Source organism: Coturnix japonica, chromosome 19 (genome assembly GCF_001577835.2).
Source record: "Coturnix japonica isolate 7356 chromosome 19, Coturnix japonica 2.1, whole genome shotgun sequence".
Lineage (NCBI taxonomy): Eukaryota > Metazoa > Chordata > Aves > Galliformes > Phasianidae > Coturnix > Coturnix japonica.
The window spans coordinates 531,261-551,468 of NC_029534.1; the positions used below are offsets into that span (position 1 = coordinate 531,261).

General features: G+C 61.5%; 2 protein-coding genes across 9 annotated transcripts in view; both read left to right on the plus strand.

Annotated features, from left to right (window-relative positions):
- The window catches only part of LIMK1 (LIM domain kinase 1), an 8,091-nt gene extending 2,658 nt beyond the window's left edge, over window positions 1-5,433 (plus strand). Inside the window, exons 3-16 of the mRNA XM_015880805.2 lie at window positions 1,187-1,325; window positions 1,448-1,557; window positions 1,634-1,840; window positions 2,100-2,205; window positions 2,281-2,465; window positions 2,545-2,728; window positions 2,839-2,925; window positions 3,358-3,489; window positions 3,574-3,633; window positions 3,715-3,780; window positions 3,872-4,028; window positions 4,096-4,151; window positions 4,232-4,389; window positions 4,483-5,433. Of these exons, the coding sequence (XP_015736291.1) occupies window positions 1,187-1,325; window positions 1,448-1,557; window positions 1,634-1,840; window positions 2,100-2,205; window positions 2,281-2,465; window positions 2,545-2,728; window positions 2,839-2,925; window positions 3,358-3,489; window positions 3,574-3,633; window positions 3,715-3,780; window positions 3,872-4,028; window positions 4,096-4,151; window positions 4,232-4,389; window positions 4,483-4,669 (1,834 nt within the window). The 3' untranslated portion in view covers window positions 4,670-5,433. The remainder of the gene's footprint in view (window positions 1-1,186; window positions 1,326-1,447; window positions 1,558-1,633; window positions 1,841-2,099; window positions 2,206-2,280; window positions 2,466-2,544; window positions 2,729-2,838; window positions 2,926-3,357; window positions 3,490-3,573; window positions 3,634-3,714; window positions 3,781-3,871; window positions 4,029-4,095; window positions 4,152-4,231; window positions 4,390-4,482) is intronic.
- A 320-nt stretch (window positions 5,434-5,753) lies between these two features.
- Window positions 5,754-19,052, plus strand: SEPTIN4 (septin 4). 8 transcript variants are annotated; one of them, XM_015880795.1, is made up of 14 exons: window positions 5,754-6,992; window positions 7,087-7,188; window positions 7,398-7,405; window positions 12,910-13,203; window positions 13,345-13,438; window positions 13,511-13,597; window positions 14,270-14,393; window positions 14,634-14,768; window positions 14,860-14,977; window positions 15,196-15,297; window positions 15,629-15,725; window positions 15,841-16,003; window positions 17,418-17,517; window positions 17,733-19,052. In XM_015880795.1, exons 1-14 carry the CDS (start codon window positions 5,852-5,854, stop codon window positions 17,790-17,792), a joined length of 2,625 nt encoding a protein of 874 aa, XP_015736281.1. In that variant the 5' UTR covers window positions 5,754-5,851; the 3' UTR covers window positions 17,793-19,052. The 8 variants fall into 8 exon arrangements, with proteins under 8 accessions (XP_015736281.1, XP_015736282.1, XP_015736284.1 ...); XM_015880796.1 differs by having other exon boundaries at window positions 7,147-7,188; XM_015880798.1 differs by having other exon boundaries at window positions 5,754-6,836; window positions 7,147-7,188.
- The last annotated feature ends 1,156 nt before the right edge of the window (window positions 19,053-20,208 follow it).

Genomic DNA, 20,208 nt, shown 5'->3' on the forward strand with positions numbered 1-20,208 from the left:
GATGTGATGGGGCTGCTCGTGTCCTCAGCTCACTCCATGGGGTGCTGCTCCACATCCGGGGTGCTCTGGGATGGGTGGATGGACGGACAGAGGGAGTTATGGACGCTCAGGTCGATCACCCCCATGAAACTTGTCCTGTGTGGTTGCTGGATCCGGCCTCCCCCCCCCCGCTCCTCCCCGGGCTTCCGGAGGCCCATGGCCGCCTGCAGGAGCCTTCGGCCTCTCCTCCTCCTTCTCCTCCTCCTCTTCCCGCTGCACTTCGTGCTCTGCCGTCCCCCGTTGACACATTGCGGTGCCGGCTGCTGCTCCTGCTGCCGGGGGGAAGTTGTGGATGTAAAGGAGCGCTCTATGGGAGCCTGTGGCACAGGAAGGGAGCGGAGCGCGGCACCCCCCGCCTGCCGGTGCTGTTCGGTGCCCGTTCGTGTCCCCCCCGTCGGTCCCCACCGAGCACCGCGGCCGCCCCGTCGGGTCCAACGGGAGGGCGGCGGCAATGAAAGGGTTAAGGGGGCGTGTCCGAGGCGCCGCTCCCCATTGGCTGCAGCCCCCCCCCGGGTGGCGCGGAGCGGTGGAGTCCTCGTGACGTCATGGGGTGGGGAAACTCCGAACCGTGACGTCACGTCTGTTGGATGGGGGGGGGGATCCACCGGCACCACCCCGGAGAGAACAGAGGGGGGGGCTGCGGTGTGGGACCCACAGCCTGACACAGCCCCACATCACAGCCCTCCTGCAGGGCTCCAATTCACTGCCCCTTGTTCATCTCAGCCCCCCTCCCATAATTCAGTGCCCCCCCCACTCTCACACCCTCCTGACCCCCCCTCACTGCTGCCCATAACACCCTGCCCCTCTGCATCCTCCTCAATCACTGCACCCCACTAATAACTCCCCAATAAGCCCCTTTAATTCAACACACCCCCACTGCTGTCCCCTCAGATTCTGAAGGGGGGGGGGGGTGATGGAGCTGCTTATTGCCATGCCCACACTGTGCACATAGAGGGGAACAGCACGGGGGCGAGTGGGCTGTGACTCATGGCAGGGCTGCAGTCCCTTGGTGTGACTGTCACTGTCTCATGCCATCCCCAACCCTCCCACACACCCCCAGGGAGGAAGCGTTGGAGGGGGGGCTGACACACGTCACGGTGCTCGCAGCCAGATGGGGCTGACACCCCCCGGTGTCCCTGTGCCTCAGGTGTGGTGAGTGCGGGGCCTCGCTGTCCCACCAGTACTATGAGAAGGATGGGCGGCTGTACTGCAAGAAGGACTACTGGGCGCGTTATGGGGAGCTGTGCCACGGCTGTGCTGAGCAGATCACCAAAGGGCTGGTCATGGTAAGGGGGAGGTGCTCGGGGGACCCTCAGCCGGGGGTTTCCGTTCCTGTGTGGGTTTTGTGGCTGCTGGAGTTCCCTGGTGCACGGCGAGGGGATGGAGTGAGTGATGTCACTGTCTGTAGGTGGCCGGGGAGCAGAAGTACCACCCTGAGTGCTTCAGCTGCCTCAATTGCCGTGCGTTCATCGGGGATGGGGACACCTATGCGCTGGTGGAGCGCTCCAAGCTGTACTGGTAGGTCCTGGTGGCAGTAGGGGTTTGCATCCCCGTGCTCCCCCCGTCCCTGTGCCCACCCAGCCCTGCCCCGCAGTGGGCACTGCTATTACCAGATGGTGGTGACGCCGGTCATCGAGCAGATCCTTCCTGACTCTCCGGGCTCCCGCATCCCTCACACCGTCACCCTCGTCTCCATCCCTGCCTGCTCCGATGGCAAACGTGGCTTCTCCGTCTCCATCGACCCGCACTGCGGTGCCCAGGGCTGCGGCGCTGAGCACTCACGCACCGTCCGCGTTCGAGAGTGCGTATCCCATCCCCACAGCACCCTGGCACCAAGGGCACACCCCATGGCTGGGTCTGTTCTGCTTTTGGGGTGGGACGGTGAAGGATGGGGTAGGATTCCATCTGCCTGTGGTGGCCCATGGTGATGGATGTCCCTATCAGGCAGGAGTGGCACTGTGTCCACATGTCCCCAACTATCAGCACAGTTTGGAGTGGTGCACTGGGTTCATCTGTCTGTTGGGTGGGGCTGACCCCCCTGTTGTGTGCTGGCCCTGCAGGGTGGACCCAGACTGCATCAGTCCTGATGTGAAGAACTCCATCCATGTGGGTGACCGCATCCTGGAGATCAATGGCACTCCCATTGGCCATGTCCCACTGGATGAGGTAGGCTCCCCCTGTGCTCCTCAGCGTGTTTGTCTCTTGGTTTGCCCTGTGCCACCCCGTGTGCTCTCCATCCAGATCGACCTGCTGATCCAGGAGACCAGCCGCCTGCTGCAGCTGACCATTGAGCACGACCCCCATGAGCCCCTGCCCCGCGACTCAGTGCTGCCCTGTGGCCCCCTGCCCGACCCACACAGCCCCCTGCGCTCTCCAGTCCCTGTACCCCATGGAGACCTTGGCACCATGCGCCAACGTGCTGTCATGTAAGGCCACCACACCTCCCCAAGTGCCCCCACTCGATCCGCAGCCTCCAGAGTGACCACACATCTGTCTGTCCCACAGGAGGAGCTGCAGCACAGACAAGTCTCCAGGCTCCAGCTCGGTGGGCTCACCTGCTTCCCAGCGCAAGGACATCGGCCGCTCCGAGTCGCTGCGTGTCGTCTCTCGCGCTCACCGCATCTTCCGGCCCTCTGACCTGATCCACGGCGAGGTGCTGGGCAAGGGCTGCTTCGGCCAGGCCATCAAGGTGCAGTGCTTTGCCATGATGTTTGAGTTATAAGCATGGTGGTCTTAGCTGTGTGGGGTGGGGATGTGAGTGATGCATCCCGGAGGTGCTGAGTGCCTGCCCTCTGCCAGGTGACGCACAGGGAAACAGGAGAGGTGATGGTTATGAAGGAGCTGATCCGCTTTGATGAGGAGACGCAGAGGACCTTCCTCAAAGAGGCAAGTGGGGCACCTGTGTACCCAGGTGGGGGGACAAGGGGCAGGGCAATCTGCCACTGTTTAAAGAGAGGCTCAGGTTGGGTGTTTGGAACAGTTTCTCTATAGAGTGGTGAGGTATTGGCATGGGCTGCCCAGGGAGGTGGTGGGCTCACTGCCCCTGGAGGTGTTCCAGAGCTGTGGGGATGTGGCACTGAGGGATGTAGGCAGTGGACGTGGTGGGGGTGGGGTGAGTTGGGGTTGGACTTGGGAATCTTAGTGGTCTTTTTCTACATTAAAGATTCTAAGGTTGCTCCTTGCAGGATGCTGGGAGTGGTACTTGGGAGGTGCTGGGTCATAGCATTGGTGGCTGCCTGGCTCTGTACCATTGCCACCAAGGGCAATGAGTATGGTCACCCTGGGGTGTCCCAGAGCTGATGGTGCAGTGGTCCCCAGGTGAAGGTGATGCGCTGCCTGGAGCACCCCAATGTGCTGAAGTTCATTGGAGTGCTCTACAAGGAGAAGCGGCTCAACTTCATCACTGAGTACATAAAGGGGGGCACCTTGCGGGGCCTCATCAAGAGCATGGTGAGTGTGGGGGGAGTGGGCAGGGGGCAGCTCAACCACCCTCAGCCCATGGCAGGACTCCCATCTGTCTTCTCTTTCCCGCAGGACAGCCACTACCCCTGGAGCCAGAGGGTCAGCTTCGCCAAGGACATTGCTGCTGGCATGGTGAGCAACGCATGTGGGTGTCTGTGGGGTGGGCTTGGATGGGCTGATGGTGGGAGCACTGCTGAGTGTGTGCCTCCCTAGGCTTACCTGCACTCCATGAACATCATCCATCGTGACCTCAACTCCCACAACTGCCTGGTGCGGGAGGTAAGTCCCACCATGGCTGTCCCACACTGGCCCAGCAATGGGACCGGCCCAATGTTGCTGGCCCCACACCTCACCCGTCCCCTCCACCCAGAACAAGAGCGTGGTGGTGGCCGACTTTGGGCTGGCGCGGCTGATGGTGGATGAGAAGAACCAACCCGAGCACCTCCAGAACCTGAAGAAGCCAGACCGCAAGAAGCGCTACACGGTGGTGGGCAACCCGTACTGGATGGCCCCCGAGATGATCAATGGTGGGCACGGCCGGGGCAGGGGACACGTGGGGAGGGGACAGAGTGACCTGACCCATCTCTCCCTTAGGGAGGAGCTACGATGAGAAGGTGGACATCTTCTCCTTCGGCATCGTGCTGTGCGAGGTGGGTGCCGTGCCGCTGTCCGTGGTGCTGCTCGGCCGTACCCGCTGGAGCTGAGCCCTGCACCCCTCTCCTCCCCGCAGATCATCGGCCGGGTCAGTGCCGACCCCGACTACCTGCCCCGCACCACCGACTTCGGCCTCAACGTCCGTGGTTTCCTGGAGCGCTACTGTCCCCCTGCCTGCCCCCCCAGCTTCTTCCCCATCGCTGTCTGCTGCTGTGACCTGGACCCTGAGAAGCGGTGAGCACCCTGTGTCCCTCGCCCTGCGTCGTGCTGGGGGATGCTCGCATGGCGGGGTGGTGACATGCCATGTGTCCCTCCGTCTGTCTGCAGGCCGTCCTTCAGCAAGCTGGAGCAGTGGCTGGAAACGCTGCGCATGCACCTGGACATCCGCCTCCCGCTCAGCTCGCAGCTGGAGCAGCTCACCTGCGCCTTCTGGGAGACACACCGACGGGGAGACGGGGGGCTGCCCCCCCACCCTGAGCTCCCCGACACAGCCCCCCACCTGCACCCCCTCTAAACCCACAGCATCTCCCCCGGCCTGGGGCTGGCCCCCTCGCCTCCCCAGCACCCCCTGTCCCCGGGAGCTGGCTCTCCCCAGACTGCACAGCCTGCACGGCCCTCCCTGTACATAGGGCCCCCCAGGAGCGAGGGGTGGGGGGACACGTCCCCTCTGCGTTCGCTCGGTGACCACATGCCCCCCCCATCTGCACACCTGGGGGTCCCGCTGTCCCAGCCTGGAGGTGCCTTGGGTTTCCATGAACTTGCACTGCAGCACAGTAGGGGCATCCCTATTCCCCCCGAGCAGTGGGGGGATGCTGTCCCCATCCCCCTCTTCGGATGTCCTCATATACTCACAAATGGGGACAACCGGGGTGGCACCACAGGGATGGGCACATTGCGCTCCACATGTCCCCACTGCGCCGTGACCGCCGTGTCCCTTGGGGGGCCGTGCACCCCCCCAGGGCTGAGCCAGGTCCTGGTGGGTGTGGGGACATTCCGGTCCCCCCCGGGATGGCCACGCCGTGTGGTGCTTCTCATGCTCTTAATTCAGGTTCATTTTCTGTAAGATATTTAAAAAGAAGAGTTTGTATTATTTTTTCATACGACGTAGTTTTGCCATTTGTCACTGCCTCAGTTCTGCTTTACCGAAGGATGAAACTGTGAAGCCTCTCTGCGCACTTTGCCCGGGAAGTCCAACGCGACGTCCTCTGCGGAGGCGGGAAGGGAACTCAAACTGTGATGTACCCCGGCCCTCTTTCAATAAATCCTTCCCCGCTCGCTGCCCGGCCTCTTTGGGACTCGTGTGCTCGTATGGGGCTGCCCCAGCCCTGGGGTCCCTGCTGGAGCAGGGTGGGACCAGGTGGACCCTGAGGTCCCTGTCACCTCCATCATCCTCCAGGTGCTACCACCCTGGGATGGGTTCCTGGGTACTGGGGCATCCCTGTCCGGGGAGGGTTTGAGCCCTAGATGGAGAAGACCTTGATTCCAAGGGAGGGGACAAGGAGCAGCACATGGGCACTCTGGATCTTGCACCCACAATGAAGGAACCCCTGGAACCCTTGTCACACCTCCCTTGGTGACATCATTCTGTACCACTTCTCCCCTCTGGAAACGGGACACAGGCACCGTGGGGCTCACACATGCCCTGCTCCTTGGGGACAGATTTCATCTAATCTCTGGCCACTGCCCACACAGCCCTATGGCCCCCAACCCACTGATGCCACCAGACAGTGTGACCCTACAGGGGCCCTCAGCCACCATCCCCCAGCCCAATAGCAAGGTGCCCATGTCATCTCATGTCCCTGAATCGCCCCATGGGCTGCAGGACAGGATGGGCAGGCAGACGATGCCATCAGGCCGCTTGGTGGTGGCCCTGCAACGTCCCCTGGGTGAGAGGCAGCAGGCAGTGGGCAGCTGCCTGCAGCCTGGAGCAGGGCAGGGGCGGAGGGGTGGCCACTCTGTCACCTTCACACTAAGAGACCTGCCCCGGGCAGAGCCACCAAGTGGGGGATGTCCTCCGCGTGGCACCCAGGTGGCCACAGTCATCCTTAAGGAGAAAATGACACAGACCGAGCCCTGCATGGTGACTTTGTCACCTCACGTGATTGATGTGGGGACCCAACTGTCACAAGATCCCTGTGCCACGCACCCCATCTTCTGCACCCCAACACCACCACCGCCTCGCAGCACCATCACCAACCCCAAACCGCCCCGCAGAGCTCTACGGCCCCTCGGGCAAAAATCCATTTCCCAACTCTCAGGGTACCAGGACCACACGGAGCAGGGCTCCTTGTCCTCGCAGCCCCCTCCAGCCCAGCCCATCAGGGAGCAGAATGAGCACCTGTGTGTGCTGCACCACAGGGCTGAGCAGCCGACACGCCAGATCCCAGCACCATCCCGGCCATCACCTCCCACCAGCGACATGGGCACCCAGGCCAGCACTGTGTCTGTGCACCCACACCCTGCTCCTGGGTTCCCCAAAGCCCCCTGTGCCTGTTGTCCCCAGCACTGCCCTACCATCCCCTTGCCCTGGGATGTCACCACCAGGGCTCTGCCCAAGCCAGGTCGCAGCTCAGCTTGGTGGCCCCTGCTGCACCCACAGCACACTGTCACCCCAGTGATGGAGCCTGGCACTTCCAAGAGCAGCCCTGTGCATGTGGATGCCATCTCAGAGGACACGACAGGTAGAGGTGGCTTCCGTGACAATGTGACAGTGTGTGACAGAGCTCCTGCCACTGCTCTGCTGCAGGACAACAGCTCCAAGAACTTTATCCATGGAGCTGATGGTGGGCGCAAGGTGGACATGGATCTGGCCACCGAATTTAATACCTACTTCATGGGTGAGTTTGGGTGGTTGGGGTGAGCAGACAGGGAATATGGTGATGTGTGACCCAGGGACATCTGCGTCCCCTCTGCCCTTCCCTGGGGGCACAGCTGGAGGGGACAGCAATGGCCACAGGGAGCTGCAGCTCACAGCCTTCCTCCCCATTGCAGTCATGAATGACAAGAAGGTTGATTTCTTCTGGACCCTGAAAGGTGAGGCAGGTGCCCACAGCAGTTTTTGTAGGGCCCATATAAATATGTCTTTTGGGTATCCCTGAGCCATGCACTGACATGTGCTGGGGGGACATGGGGACAGCCAGAGAGCCCAGCAGACCTCAGCTGATGAAAAATCTCTTTTCTTCCCACCCCGGTGCCATCCTCTGCCTGCTCTGGTGCTGACCCCTCCTCGGCTGTGACTCCAGATGAGGAGGTAAGTGATGGCCTGGCAGCATTGTCAGGACCCTTGTGGGGGGGGTTTTGGGGCTGGTGCCAGGGGATGTAGGACAGGAGGTCTTGGGGGGGGTAGCACAGAGCTCACCCCAGGGTCCTCCCACCCATGGCATAAGTCTGGGGACCCACTGCCTGGGGACAGCCAGGGGGCAGCAGGCAGGGAAGGGGTTAATCACCCCACATCCTGGGATGGGCTCTTTCCATCTTGTTTGGGTTTGGAGGAAGAACAGCTTTGGCAGCACGTGGCCTCATCCCAAAATAACTCGGCCTCCCATGGTAATTACAGAGCTGCCCCTCCTGGGCTCATGGCTTCCCTTCCAGCTGCTGCCAGCTGGGCTGGGCAGGATGGGACACTTGGGCTGCTGGGGGCCCTGGGGACAACCACCCACCCTCTGTGTCACTGCTCCTCTTCCTGTGTCACCCCTGGACAAGAAAAAATGGGTCAGTGTGGCATTTCCAGGGCTGGGAATGGGGCTGCTGTGCCTGGCACTGCCCTGCTCACGTGGAGTAAGGGCACACAAATCCCACAGGCTCCACTCCCACCGCTATGTGGCCACACTGGGGACACCCAGTGCAATTCCCCACCCACACATGGGCAAAGCGTGACCCCCTTTGGCTCCAGCTGCCACGACATCGCCTGGCCTTGCCCTGCTGCATCCCCCCCTGCTCCCCCCCGGCTCTGCAGCTGATCCCTTCAGCTTTTAATGCTCTATTTTTAATGCCCAGGCTGCGGCTCTGTGGCCACATCCCTCTGACACAGCCAGGCATCGTTCTCCTCCAGCGAGGCCAAATCCCATTGCTGGAGGCTGAGCACATCACCCACAGGTTCAGCTGAGCACGGGCAGCTCATCACAGCAGTGCCCAGCTCCACTCTCCAGGGGGAACTGCTCCTTGAAGGGCAGCGGGCAGCAGGGCTCAGCATTACGGCGGGTAATCCCCAGTAAAGCCGTGTCTCAGAAGGGAACGCTGACCGCAGGGATTAGGATTGAAGCATCCATCCTCATCTACCTGCCCTGCCCCATATGGGTGGGGACAGGGGTTGCTCACGTTCCCAGTACTCAGTGCCCAGTACCCTGCAATTGGAGCGGGCTGTGCGTGTTCCCCAGCGCCTCCCAGCAGCGCTGTTTATACTGGTACCAAGTATCTGCTGGCAGCACTCAGCATCGTTTCCCAATTCCTTGAGTCTCTTCCTGGTGCTGGGGCTGCCCCCTCCCACCAGTACCAGGCTCCGGTGCCAGTGCCGGTGCTCTGTACCCAGTACTGGTGCCACCACCCTTCAGTGGGATCCCACACTGGTGCCCTGTGCCCGGTACACAGCACACAGCACCGGTGCCAGCACTCGGTCCGTGGCATCGGTGCACAGAGCACGGATGTACCCGGTACCAGTGTCTGATGCCTTGTGCCAGCACGCAGCGCCAACACCGGTGTTGATGCCAGCACGGATGCCCGTGTTGACACCGGTACCGGTGCCAGCCGTGATGCCGCCGTCGGTGCCGCCCCGCTCCGCCCCCGCTCCGCCCCGCCGGCTGCCGTTCCGCTAATCCCGGCGGCGGGGCCCGGCCGTGCCGCTCTCAGCCGCCGCTCCCGGTCGGCGCCCGCCCCACGCGGGCCGCAGCCATGGTAAGGAGAGCGGCGTGGGGAGGGAACGGAGCACGGGACGTGGGATCGCCGCATCTCGGCGCTGCCGCATCCCGGTGCCCTCAGTGAAGGTGACGGTGCCGCGGGGCGGAGCGGACCGGGCCGGGCCGGGCCATCCGGTGCCGCAGAGGGGCGGGGGGGGGGAGGTGGGAAAGGGGCCGCCCGGCCGGACCTGACAACCACGGGAGGAGCACGGGAGATGTGAGGCTGCTCCTCGCCGTGTCATCGAGGCGGGACCCCCCAACAGTTCCACCTGCACCCCGGTATCTGCGGAACCCCCGGGTCGGGGCGGGCAGCGGCTGCCCCAGCACAGACCGCCCTCTGTCACCGCTCTGACACCCCTCGGTCACCCCCGGAGCCGCGGCCCCGACCGGTCCCTCCAGGTCCCTCCACTGGAGCCCCGCGTCCCGCACCGGTGGCACCGCTCCTCCGGCCCGCTGCGGTCCCCGTAGGGAAACCGTGCCTGGGATGGGGTTAGGGTTAGGGTTAGGGTTAGGGTTAGGGTTAGGGTTAGGGCTGCAGTCCGTAGGGCACCGGGACGGGTGGGGACAGCGCTGCGGCCACCGTGGGAACCGGAGCGGCGCATTCCTGCGGTGCGGGACGCGGGGAGTGAGAAGGGAAGGGAAGGGAAGGGAAGAGCGGCCGGAGGAGCTCGGCGGTCCCGCGGGGAGCCCTCCCCGAACGATGCCGGATGGGCCGGGAGGGCGGACGGAGCCGAGGGACGCCCCGTCCCCGTTGCTGGGCCATCCGCTGCCGGTCACGTCGGGGCCGCTTTGCGCTCTGGGCGCTCTCAGTACTCCTGCTCGCCTCCCCCCGCTCCGTGCTGCGGTGCGATTAGCGATCCGTAGCGGAGCGCTGCGCTGCTTCCAGCCCGGGTGGATCCCAGTGTCACCTCCAGGCTGCGGCACCGCCGGGCTGCCCTGCGCTCCCGGCCCGCTCATTCCTGCGGCTCTGGAAAGATGCCCCGGGGGAAGGGCTGAGCTGGGGGATGCGTGGGAAGGAGCTTCTCCTCCGCCCGATGCCATCACCCTGCCCGGAGCTGGGCACCATCCCACTGCCCGACCCTCCGCCCTGCTCCTCACCTGTGTTTCCCGTGACCAAAGCGAGTCCCAGCCCTGGAATTGCTCTTAGCCCCATCGCCGCCTCTCCGGGCTGTCCAAGTGTGACAGATGCAGCTTGAGGATGGGTTTTCCATCAGAACCACCACCGATGGGGTGGGAGGTGAGAGCTGGAAGTGAGAAATTCTGATTTTAGGATATTGGTGGCAGCTGGGAGCTCCCAGCACAGCTCAGCAACGCGTGGCTGCAGCACAGCACTGGGGAGGGACGCAGGGATAGTTGAGCCTTCAGGGCTGCTCCGTGGATGACTGCACTTAAGGGGAGTGGGGAAGCTGTGCGGATGGGTTACGGGGAAGCTTCTTGCAGTTTGCAAGGAGCACAGTGGATGTGGATGCGGGGTGAGAGGACTGGCAGGCAGCACGGGGACAAGGGTGTTAGTGAAGTTATGATGTGGGGAACAGTGAGTGCAGGGCTGTGCCATGGTTGGATGCCACCTCTAGGTGAGATGCAGGGGTAGAGTGCAGTGTGGGTCAGGGGGTGCCCACATCCTGGGTGCAGAACATCCCCGCAGCAGCCCGGGAAGGCTGAGGGGAGCAGCCAGGCGTGGGGAGGCTCACGGTGTCTCTCCCAGCAGGGATTTTGCTGCCCCAGTGCCCCTGCAGCCTCCCCCCTCACAGCCCTCGAGCTGTCACCTGCAGGAAGGTGCGATGCGTGGTGGCAGGTGGGGACGAAGCAGTAAATGCCGCCTCGCTGGAGCTGCCAGTGTGTGCAGCGGGGTGTGTAATCCGCTTACAGGGCATGGAGCTGCCCTGTAAATCCCTGTTCACAGGTGGGATAGTCAGGGCCTTGTGCTGATGATGCTGCTGGGGCTCAGCGTGAGGTCCCATGAAGCAGCTCTGTGTTATGGGATGCATCAGTCCCTGCTGGGTCCCTCTGCACCTACAACCCCATGGTTCAGCTCTCCCCCCTCTGCCCCCCCTGGTGCTTTGGGGCTTTTTAGCACTTTCCCAGCTAAGCCAGGCAAGCAAAGCGTGCCCAGCCCCGCGCCCAATGCATCTCGACATGCATCAAGGCAAATCAGTGTCGGGCTGATGGGAGCAGACCCCAGCCCTGACAGCTCGTGCTGCTGCCCTGCGGGGGCCCTGTGAGCGCTCGGGTTAACCCCTGAGGATGAGGTGGGCAGCAGAGCTGGATGGAGGTGTTTGGAATGGAGGTGCTGCTTTTGAGATGGATGTCCCGCTCAGCCTGGCAGACAGGCAGCCCAATTTTCTTCCCATCCACCCACTGTCTTGGCCAGTGATGCTTTATGACCCTTGCCACCCCCAGAGCTGCTCTCCTGCCCCACAGCTGGCCTCACTCTTCTCCCCATATCCCGGTGCTCCCCTGTGCCCTTGTGCTGCTCCTGCACCTCCCCCAGAGCCGTGCCTCGGTGCTGAGGGTGCTGGGTGCCCACGCAGGGTGGAGTTATGCTAATGCTCCTCCTGTCCCTCCCTGAGCCTGGGCGCAGCCCGTGCCACTCGCAGCATCTCCCCGCCACGAGTGACAGCGGCCGGGCCATGGCCACCTGCCCTGAGCTGCAGCCTCTGCAGGAGGTATGGGGGGTAGAGGGGGCAGACATGGGTGGGGGGCACAGTGGGAGCCCTCACCTGGCTGGAGGGAGCTGGGGCAAGCAGCTCTGTTGCCAAGACATCCCTGCCTGGGGACATGCTCGCTGCAGGGTCCCCGTGGATGCAGAGCAGCCCCTCATAGCATTACAGAGCTGTGTGTTGGGGAGGGGACCCCCAGGGGTCACTGGGACAGTGGAGATGGGAGTTGTTTGGGACAGGGGGCACTGTCACCTGTCCCTGTGTGGTCCCCAGGTGGGCAGCGTGCCCTGAGTGCACTGATCAGGGTGAGGATGCTGCGTTTGTAGGGACATACTGAGTGCTGCTGACATGCTGGGGATGGTGGGGGAGGGCACTGCAGGGGTCATCCAGCCCCCCAATGGGGACACTGCTGTGGCTGTGGGGGGGTGCTGGGCAGTGTGGGACAGCTGAGTGCACACACTGCAGCCCGGCAGTGGTGTGACCTCGTTTCCAGCCTAATAACTCAGCATGCTTTGCCTCGCCTCGGGCAGGGACATAGGACATGGGAGGGGGGATGTGTGTTCCATGGTGGGCTGTCACCTTGAGACCACAAGGTGCCATCCTGCGGAGTATGAGCTTCCAAGGCCCTTCATGTCCTCTATTGGAGTCTACCTTATAGGACCAGGGATCCCATGGGGATCCACGCACAAACTCCTCCACCCCCAGAGGTCCCCCTTAGCTCCAGGGCTGTCACCTCTCATCTCTCTTGTTGCTCTCACCCTCCGTCCCTTGGTGCACATTTCCCTCACAGCCACACATGGGGGTTCTGCCAGAAGACCCCAAGGAACGTGGGGGTGCCCAGGGCCCTCCCAGGGCCAGGGGGGACAGCCCCCACCCGTGTCCTCAGGAGTGCCAGGAGCCGGCCGACCTCCCGATGCAGCAAGCTGTAAGCACCCACATTGCTCTGCTGCATGGCACTATGCTGTCCCTGCTCTGACCCCAAACCTGTCCTGGGGCTGGCACTCTTGTCCCTTTCTTTTGTCCCCAAGGTGTCCCTGCCTTGGGGTGCATGAGGCTGATAGTGGAGACCTGGGGTTCTGATGTTGTATTGATGTGAGGCTCCCATAGCATAGAGCCATCACAATGTGGTGCCACTGTGGTGCCATCATGGCATGGCACTGCTGCCACAGCCGACCCCTCTCTCCTTGTCCCTTCCCCCCCAGATCAAGCGCTTCCTGAAGGAGGACTCAGAAGAGGCTGAGCTCACCCAGTTCCTCAGGGACTGCCCTCCTGCCGACAGCCCCCGCAAAGTGGAGCCCCCTGAGGGCCGGTGGGACTCCGGCCACCCCCTGTGCGGGAGGGCCCCCGGTGAGGAGCCCACCGATGAGCACGACTTGAGGTCCTTCTCTCGTCCCCGGCCCTTGGACACCCAGCAGCACATCATGGCCCCCCCGCCGCCCAGCCCCTCACGGCCGCGCAGCCCCTGGGGGCAACTGGACCCCTACGACTCCTCTGAGGTGTGGTGGGCCCCTGGGGAGCAGGGGTGGTAGAGGGGATGGAGGGGTCACCATGAGGTGTGTGCCCAACCCGTGGGACCCCATGGGACCTTCTCGGGGGGCACAGCTCCATAGGGAGCACATTGTACCCTCTGCCTGCAGGATGACAAGGAGTATGTGGGCTTCGCCACGCTTCCCAACCAGGTCCACCGGAAATCTGTGAAGAAGGGCTTTGACTTCACACTGATGGTGGCAGGTAGGAGAAAGTGTGGTGGCCAGAGTGGGGACAGTGACCTGAGTGTCCCCTCACCACTCCCTGTCATTGCAGGGGAATCTGGACTGGGCAAATCCACCCTTGTCAACAGCCTCTTCCTGACAGACATGTACAGGGACCGCAAGCTTCTCAATGCTGAAGGTAGGGCAGCAAGGAGGGGGCACGGATGGGTCTGGGGAACCATCTCCAGCTATGACCCTCGGAGCTGGCAGCTCCTCTCCATCCCAGCTGGGCTCCTCCGGTCCCCTACACCCACGTTTGTCACTTCTGGGCTTTCCCTAAAGGGGGAAGCAGGCGTGGGGCTCTGCCAAGGCAGCGGGGTCCCCTGGCATGGGTTTGTCCCAGAGCAATGGCAGAACAAAGCTGGTCTTGTTGGGGCTCGCAGGGTGCTGGGGACAGTCAGGTCTGGGGCGCAGTGCCACGTGTCCTCGTGAATTGAAATACGGTCCTGATCCCCGGGATCCAGCAGAGTTATTGGATTTCTGTTGGTTGCTAGGAGTGATGTGCAGCCTCGGTGAATGCATGCATGGCTGCACACAATGGTAGCATCCTCGGGGACACGGGATGTAAGGACACAGCATGAGGGACACAAAGCACCCACGATGTGCCTGGGTTTGGTGCCCATGGTGACCAGGACATGGAGGCAGCCTGGCAGTGTCCCCCTGTCTCCAAAGGCTGGGTCTGACTCAGGGGCTGTGATATCTCCTTGTGTCACTGCCATCCCTTCATGGGGACAGTGCTGAGTGTAGTGCTGTTGTGGCTGTGGGCACATCCTGCTCATCCCCACCCCCTGCATGTCTCCCATCCCTGCAGAGCGCATCACGCAGACGGTGGAGATCACCAAACATGCGGTGGACATCGAGGAGAAGGGTGTCAAGCTGAAGCTGACCATAGTGGACACGCCGGGCTTCGGTGACGCTGTCAACAACACCGAGTGGTGCGACACAGGGTGCACCCCCAGCGTGGGGAGGGGGATGGGATGTCCCCAAGGATGGGGATGTGGGGATGGGGATGTGGGTGTGGGCACTCCCCCGTTGCTCAGTGATGCCATGGCTTATGCTGTCCTTGGGTCATGATACTGACCCTAGGAAGAGGCGCTGAGCCTGGAGATGGTGATTTTGGGGCTGTGGAAGGGCCATGGGGTGGTCACCTCCCTCCCAGCTCACTGTCCCCACAGCTGGAAGCCAGTGGCTGACTACATTGACCAGCAGTTCGAGCAGTACTTTCGCGATGAAAGCGGCCTCAATCGCAAGAACATCCAGGACAACCGCGTGCACTGCTGCATCTATTTCATCTCACCCTTTGGCCACGGGTAGGGGTACCCCCATCCCCTGCACACCTGGGGCTGGCAGCAGCAATCGGAGGGGCAGGGAAGAGCTCGGGGCTCATGGGGCTTCCCACAGCCTCCGGCCCCTGGATGTGGAGTTCATGCGGGCGCTGCACCAGCGTGTGAACATCGTGCCTGTCCTGGCCAAGGCTGACACCCTGACACCCACTGAGGTGGAGCGGATGAAGAATAAGGTGAGGTTCTGCCCCAAACTACCCCCTCACCTCCTGCTTCGCTTGTCTGCTGGCTCTTCCAGTCCCCTGCCTGGGCTCTGTTTGGAGCATTCTGTGTTCCCAGCAGTGACAGACCCCAAGGACGTGTCTCTCTGTGGGTGGTGGGACATCTGTGAGTGTGTGGCCCCATCCCCTCCTGAGGGGCAGAGCCCTGCCATACGCTGTCTGTGTGCTTCCAGATCCGAGAGGAAATCGACCACTATGGGATCCGCATCTATCAGTTTCCTGAATGCGACTCTGATGAAGATGAGGAGTTCAAGCAGCAGGACCAAGCGCTGAAGGTGCGTTGGGCAGAGCCCCACAGGGTGGGGGCACCTTGTCCTGGAGGGGAGCTGGAGCTAAGGAAGCCATGTTACACCTCATTGATGCTGGATATCCCATGGAGATCCTGCTGGTGCCACCTCCAACTTGGGGGGAAGGGATGGGATGGGGATGGAAATGGAGATGGCGATAGGAATGGGGATAGGAAAACCCATGCCGTGATGCTGCCACCCCATAGACAGAGCTCCAGGGTATCAGTGCTGGAAATGGACGTAGAAATGCAGGTGGAGGGCTGTGGGCCACAGCAGCAGGGCCAAGACCTGCACTTATTCTATGACCATCCTCTTGCAGGAGAGCATCCCCTTCGCTGTCATCGGCAGCAACACGGTGGTGGAAGCCAAGGGACGGCGCATCCGTGGGCGGCTCTACCCCTGGGGCATCGTGGAAGGTAACATCACCAGGACGTGTCACTGTGGGATGGGGGCTTCTCACGCTCCTTCTCCATGATCTGGTCCCCATGTGGCTGCCTATGGGGTCCCCTGACCCCTGGTTCCTCCCCTCAGTGGAGAATCCGTCTCACTGTGACTTTGTGAAGCTGCGCACCATGCTGGTGAGGACCCACATGCAGGACCTGAAGGACGTGACGCGTGAGACTCACTATGAGAACTACCGCACGCAGTGCATCCAGAGCATGACCCGCATGGTGGTGAAGGAGAGGAACCGCAAGTACGGGCCTGGGAGTGGGGCTGGGCTGTGGGAGGGCGGGGGCAGCCCCTCCTCTCCTTGGGTTGTCTATGGGGTGCCCTGTCCCAGTGGGTGGCCTTGCCTTGGTGGCTGGAGGGGTGATGGGGACCCTGTGTTTATGGGCTTTGGGGGCAGAGCAGCAGGTGCCAAGGCTCTGCCGTTGTTGCTAGATTGAAGGCACTTGCATGCCCTTTATCACTCCAAAATTTGGGTGCCCAGTGGGTTGGCACGGTGTGGGGACTCTGCGGGGGGCCTTGTCCTTAGCTGTGGGGCAGTCACTGGTGATGGCCATGGGTGCCCTAAGCTTGTCTCTCCATGTGCACTGGGAGAAGGAGGCAGCCCTCGGCGCTGCGGCTGTGCTGCTCCGACTGCTCTGCAGACTGAGCTGGGAAGGTGCCCGTCCCCTGTGCCACCACTGCTGCATCCCCCTGCCCCTCTATAAAGTGCTTGATGGTACCCAATGCTGTCTTGGTCCTTCTGTGCCTGGCAAGGGCTGTGCACAAAAGCACTGGGGGGGCTCCTGGGCCAACCCTGCAGCCACCCACCCATTGCCCAGATCAGCATCTGGTTGCCCGTGGTGCAACACTAATGGGAGGATGCTGTGCCCATGTACTGGGGACGCCCAACTCATTTGGGCAAGGTGAGGTTGCAGGGATACCCTGTGCCACTGTCACCAAGCACCCACCTCCAGCAGCCAAAGATGCCCATGGGGATGGGTGCGCTGGGCACTGCACCACTTTGTCCCCATCCTAAGGCACACAAAGCAAAGCGCCTCATCCTGGGGTGAAGCCATCGGAGGGTGCAGCCACTGACTCCTTTTAGAAGGGTCCCTGGGGCAGGTCCCCTGGGCTGCTGACACTGCTTGGCCTATGCCTGCTGCCATCCCCAGTGACCATCCCAAAGTAACCCCCATAGTGAGGAGCAGTGACAGTGGGTGGTGGTTTCCCAAAGCAGCTCAGGACGCAGCCAGCCCTTGCCTGTGCACACCCACACCTACCCCAGTGCCTTGGGGCAGACGTAGCCTGTGTCAGCTTCACTGAACCCGTCACTGCTCTGCTTGTCGCTGGTGCTTGGTGGCACGCGTGACCACTGTGAGTGACAGTGATGGCCCCACCACGTGTCACCCAACGTGGACCCTCCCTGTGCCCTTGTCATGGCAGAACCCATTGACTCAGATTGCCCTAGTCCTGCCTAATGGGGTGGCCGTGGGGGGGATGTGCTGTGCTGCAATGCCTGTCCTCAGCGATGCTTTGGGAAAGCTGCACTGCCAGCAGCTGTGGGACACCAGGTTGACAGTGATATTGCATGAGGCTTGGAGGTGTTTGGTGAGCTGGGACAGCTCGAGTCTGGGGGTGGGGGCATGGGAGCATCCTCACCTCCTTTCTCTGCCCTGCAGCAAACTGACACGGGAGAGCGGGACGGATTTCCCCATCCCTGTCATCCCCCCAGTGCCGGACTCAGAGACGGAGAAGCTCATCCGGGAGAAGGATGAAGAGGTGAGCACTGAGCCTCCATTCCTCCCCCTGCTGCCCCCATGTGCTGCCCCCAGCCCTCCTGCAGTGAGAGGATACACAGGGTGGGGAAGAAAATCATAGTTTGTGCAACTCTTGGTGGTTCAGACTTGGCAGCTTTGATCAGGGGGGATGACGTGGCCATGGGCAGCACATGGTGATGCCACCTTCCCTCTGTTCACCTTTTTGCTCCCTTCCAGCTGCGGCGGATGCAGGAGATGCTGCAGAAGATCCAGAAGCAGATGAAGGACACCCACTAACCCCCCCACTCCTCTGCCCACGCCCCACATGGATCAGAAATGTTTACATCACGCTCCATCCCAGCCAAGCTCTGAGACTCGATACCAACAACACCTCTCACCTTAAGCTGCTGCAGTATCGCCTTATGGACTTGGGGATGGCGAGGGGATGGGGTGCGCCTCCCGGGTTCCCCCAGACACTGTCCCAGCCCCTCCTGCAACCCCTGGGATGGGTGCAGTGTTGTCCCTGTGGCTTTGGCTCTATGTCCCTCCCCTCCTGGGCATCTTCAAAAGGCCACTATGGCCCTGCTGCTTGTGATCTTGTCCCTGTGTCACCTGGGGCTGCTTACCCGTGCTGTGAAGGAAGAGGGAAGGAGAGAACTGGTCCCAGCCTCACAAACTGGGGTCTGTACCACTCGAGATAGGGGCTCCTGGAGGCCATGGGTCACCCTTGGCAAGGGACTCCCATGACAGCAGAAGAGGTTTAGAAGCTCAGTGGTGTCCAGCCCTGTCACATTCCCTTTCCCCATGGAGCATCATCCCATGGGATCATCCCATGCTGGTGCACAAGGAACCTTGGGGGGGAAATCACCATCTCCCCCAAACACCATCCCTCCAACCCCAAACTGTAGTGAGCAGAGACCTGCCCTTACCTTGTTGGCCCTACAAAGCAATAATCACTGTCCCCACCCTCAGCAAGAGCTTTGTCCCCCGATGGCATTTTGGCTTCTTGCTTGTCCATCATGACACTGTGTCCCCCATGATGTCCCCACCCGTGTTGCTTCCTGGCAGTGCACCCCAACTCCCTGCTTCGCTCAGGCAATGGGGAAAGAAGAAAGGGGACAGTAAGGCAGTGTGGTGGCCCTGAGGGCTGGATGCAGAGCTGGGGGCATGGGGACGTGTCCCCTCCCCACCTTGGCCACCCTCTCTGGTGTCCCATGGATGGGTTTCAGCCTCATCCCCACAGTCCCCATGTTATAGTTCGGCTGGCTCAGGCTGGGTGGCAGTAGGGATGATGCCAGCAGCGTCCCTGCCTTGGCCACAGCCTGAGGGGTCCCTGTGTCAGCTCACCCCTGAGCAGGGACCTGCAGGCTGGATGAGTGCTTTCCTTTTTTATCTCGCTATTTTCTTACTGAAGAACCTACCTTTGCATGATGGCCATAGACGCATTTATTAAGATATACAGAGTTTAGGTTTATAAATTCCTATAGAGCTAGTGGAAATATTTTTAACCCCTCCACAAACGTTCTCAATAAATACAGCTGACCTGGCTTGTCTGCACCCATGTGTCCCTTCCATGGGTGGGCGCAGGAGGATGGTGATGGGTGACCAGACTCCTCCTTCCTCCACCTCCTGCTTCACCTCGTAGGAGCTCAGGGAACCTCTTCATCCCTTCCTGGATCCAATGGATGGTTAAAGCATGTTCTGGATCGACTGTGCTGAGCTGCACAGTTCCCCTCCTAGCACTCCTTGGATGGGAGCTAAGTCCAGCTCTTGTGTTTGCACCACCCAAGACATGTTGGTTTTCTTTCCTTACATTCTTTTTGCTGCCAGGAAGTCGTTACCTCCCTTCTTGTCCTACTCTTCAGGGCTGCTTTGGGCAGTGTTCCTGAGGGGGCAGGAGCTGCTGTGGGTACCATGACCCCATTGTCACCCTACAGCAAAAAGAGGCTGTGCCAGCACTACTCAGGGAGCCTGAAGTCACCTTCACTGACATCAATCATCGTGATGCCAACACAGGAATGGAGAAATGCTGCAGTTTCTCTGGATGCATGAGTTTGCCTCCTGGAGCTCGTTGTGGTGGCTCTGCAGGCTGTTCCCTGCCCAGGACGGCTGGACAAGCTGTTTGCTGTGACCTCAGAGCAGCTGACTTGGCCTGGTGCCCCTCACCCATCTCTCTGCTTGCATCCTCAGCAGGAAAACCCCAGTGCTCGAGCTCTGATACCAGCTCCAGCCTGTCTTCCTTCCCTCAGCTCTGCTTCTTTTCATGTGATTTTGATCACATCCTTAAAAAAAAACCCACACCCACCCAAAGCCAGCCTTCCCACAAGCGTTTCCAGGGCAGAGATATTTTAGTGCAGTGAAGTCTCTGATGTGCCTTTCTGATGTCCTATTTTGGGTCCCTCGCCAGCACTGGCACCATCTGCAGGCGGTTGCTCTGGAGCTCCCTTCAACCCTTTGGCAACACTTGCTGTGGGAGGAAATGCTTCTGGGCAGGGAGAGGAAATCTCTGCTCCTTCCCTGTGCCGTGCTATCCCTGTGTCTGCTGAAGCTCCATCCAGCACCACATCTCCCTTCCCAGCAGCCAAGTGAATGCTCTGCACCTTCCCCTGGACCAACCCTGCGAGGTCCTCCTGCCCCATCACCTCTGTGTTGTGGGGCATCCAGATGTTTGAACAAGGAAATCAAGCAACTGCTGCTGCTTCCTTCCCCCTCC

What these genes read in the sequence shown, in the direction of transcription:
- SEPTIN4 (XM_015880795.1), top strand. Translation starts at nt 5,852, where the DNA reads ATGGCCCCCAACCCACTGATGCCACCAGACAGTGTGACCCTACAGGGG. An exon ending in ACCCCTACGACTCCTCTGAG is followed by an intron (nt 13,204 to 13,344) that starts GTGTGGTGGGCC and finishes CTCTGCCTGCAG; the next exon opens with GATGACAAGGAGTATGTGGG. An exon ending in GTGAAGGAGAGGAACCGCAA is followed by an intron (nt 16,004 to 17,417) that starts GTACGGGCCTGG and finishes TCTGCCCTGCAG; the next exon opens with CAAACTGACACGGGAGAGCG.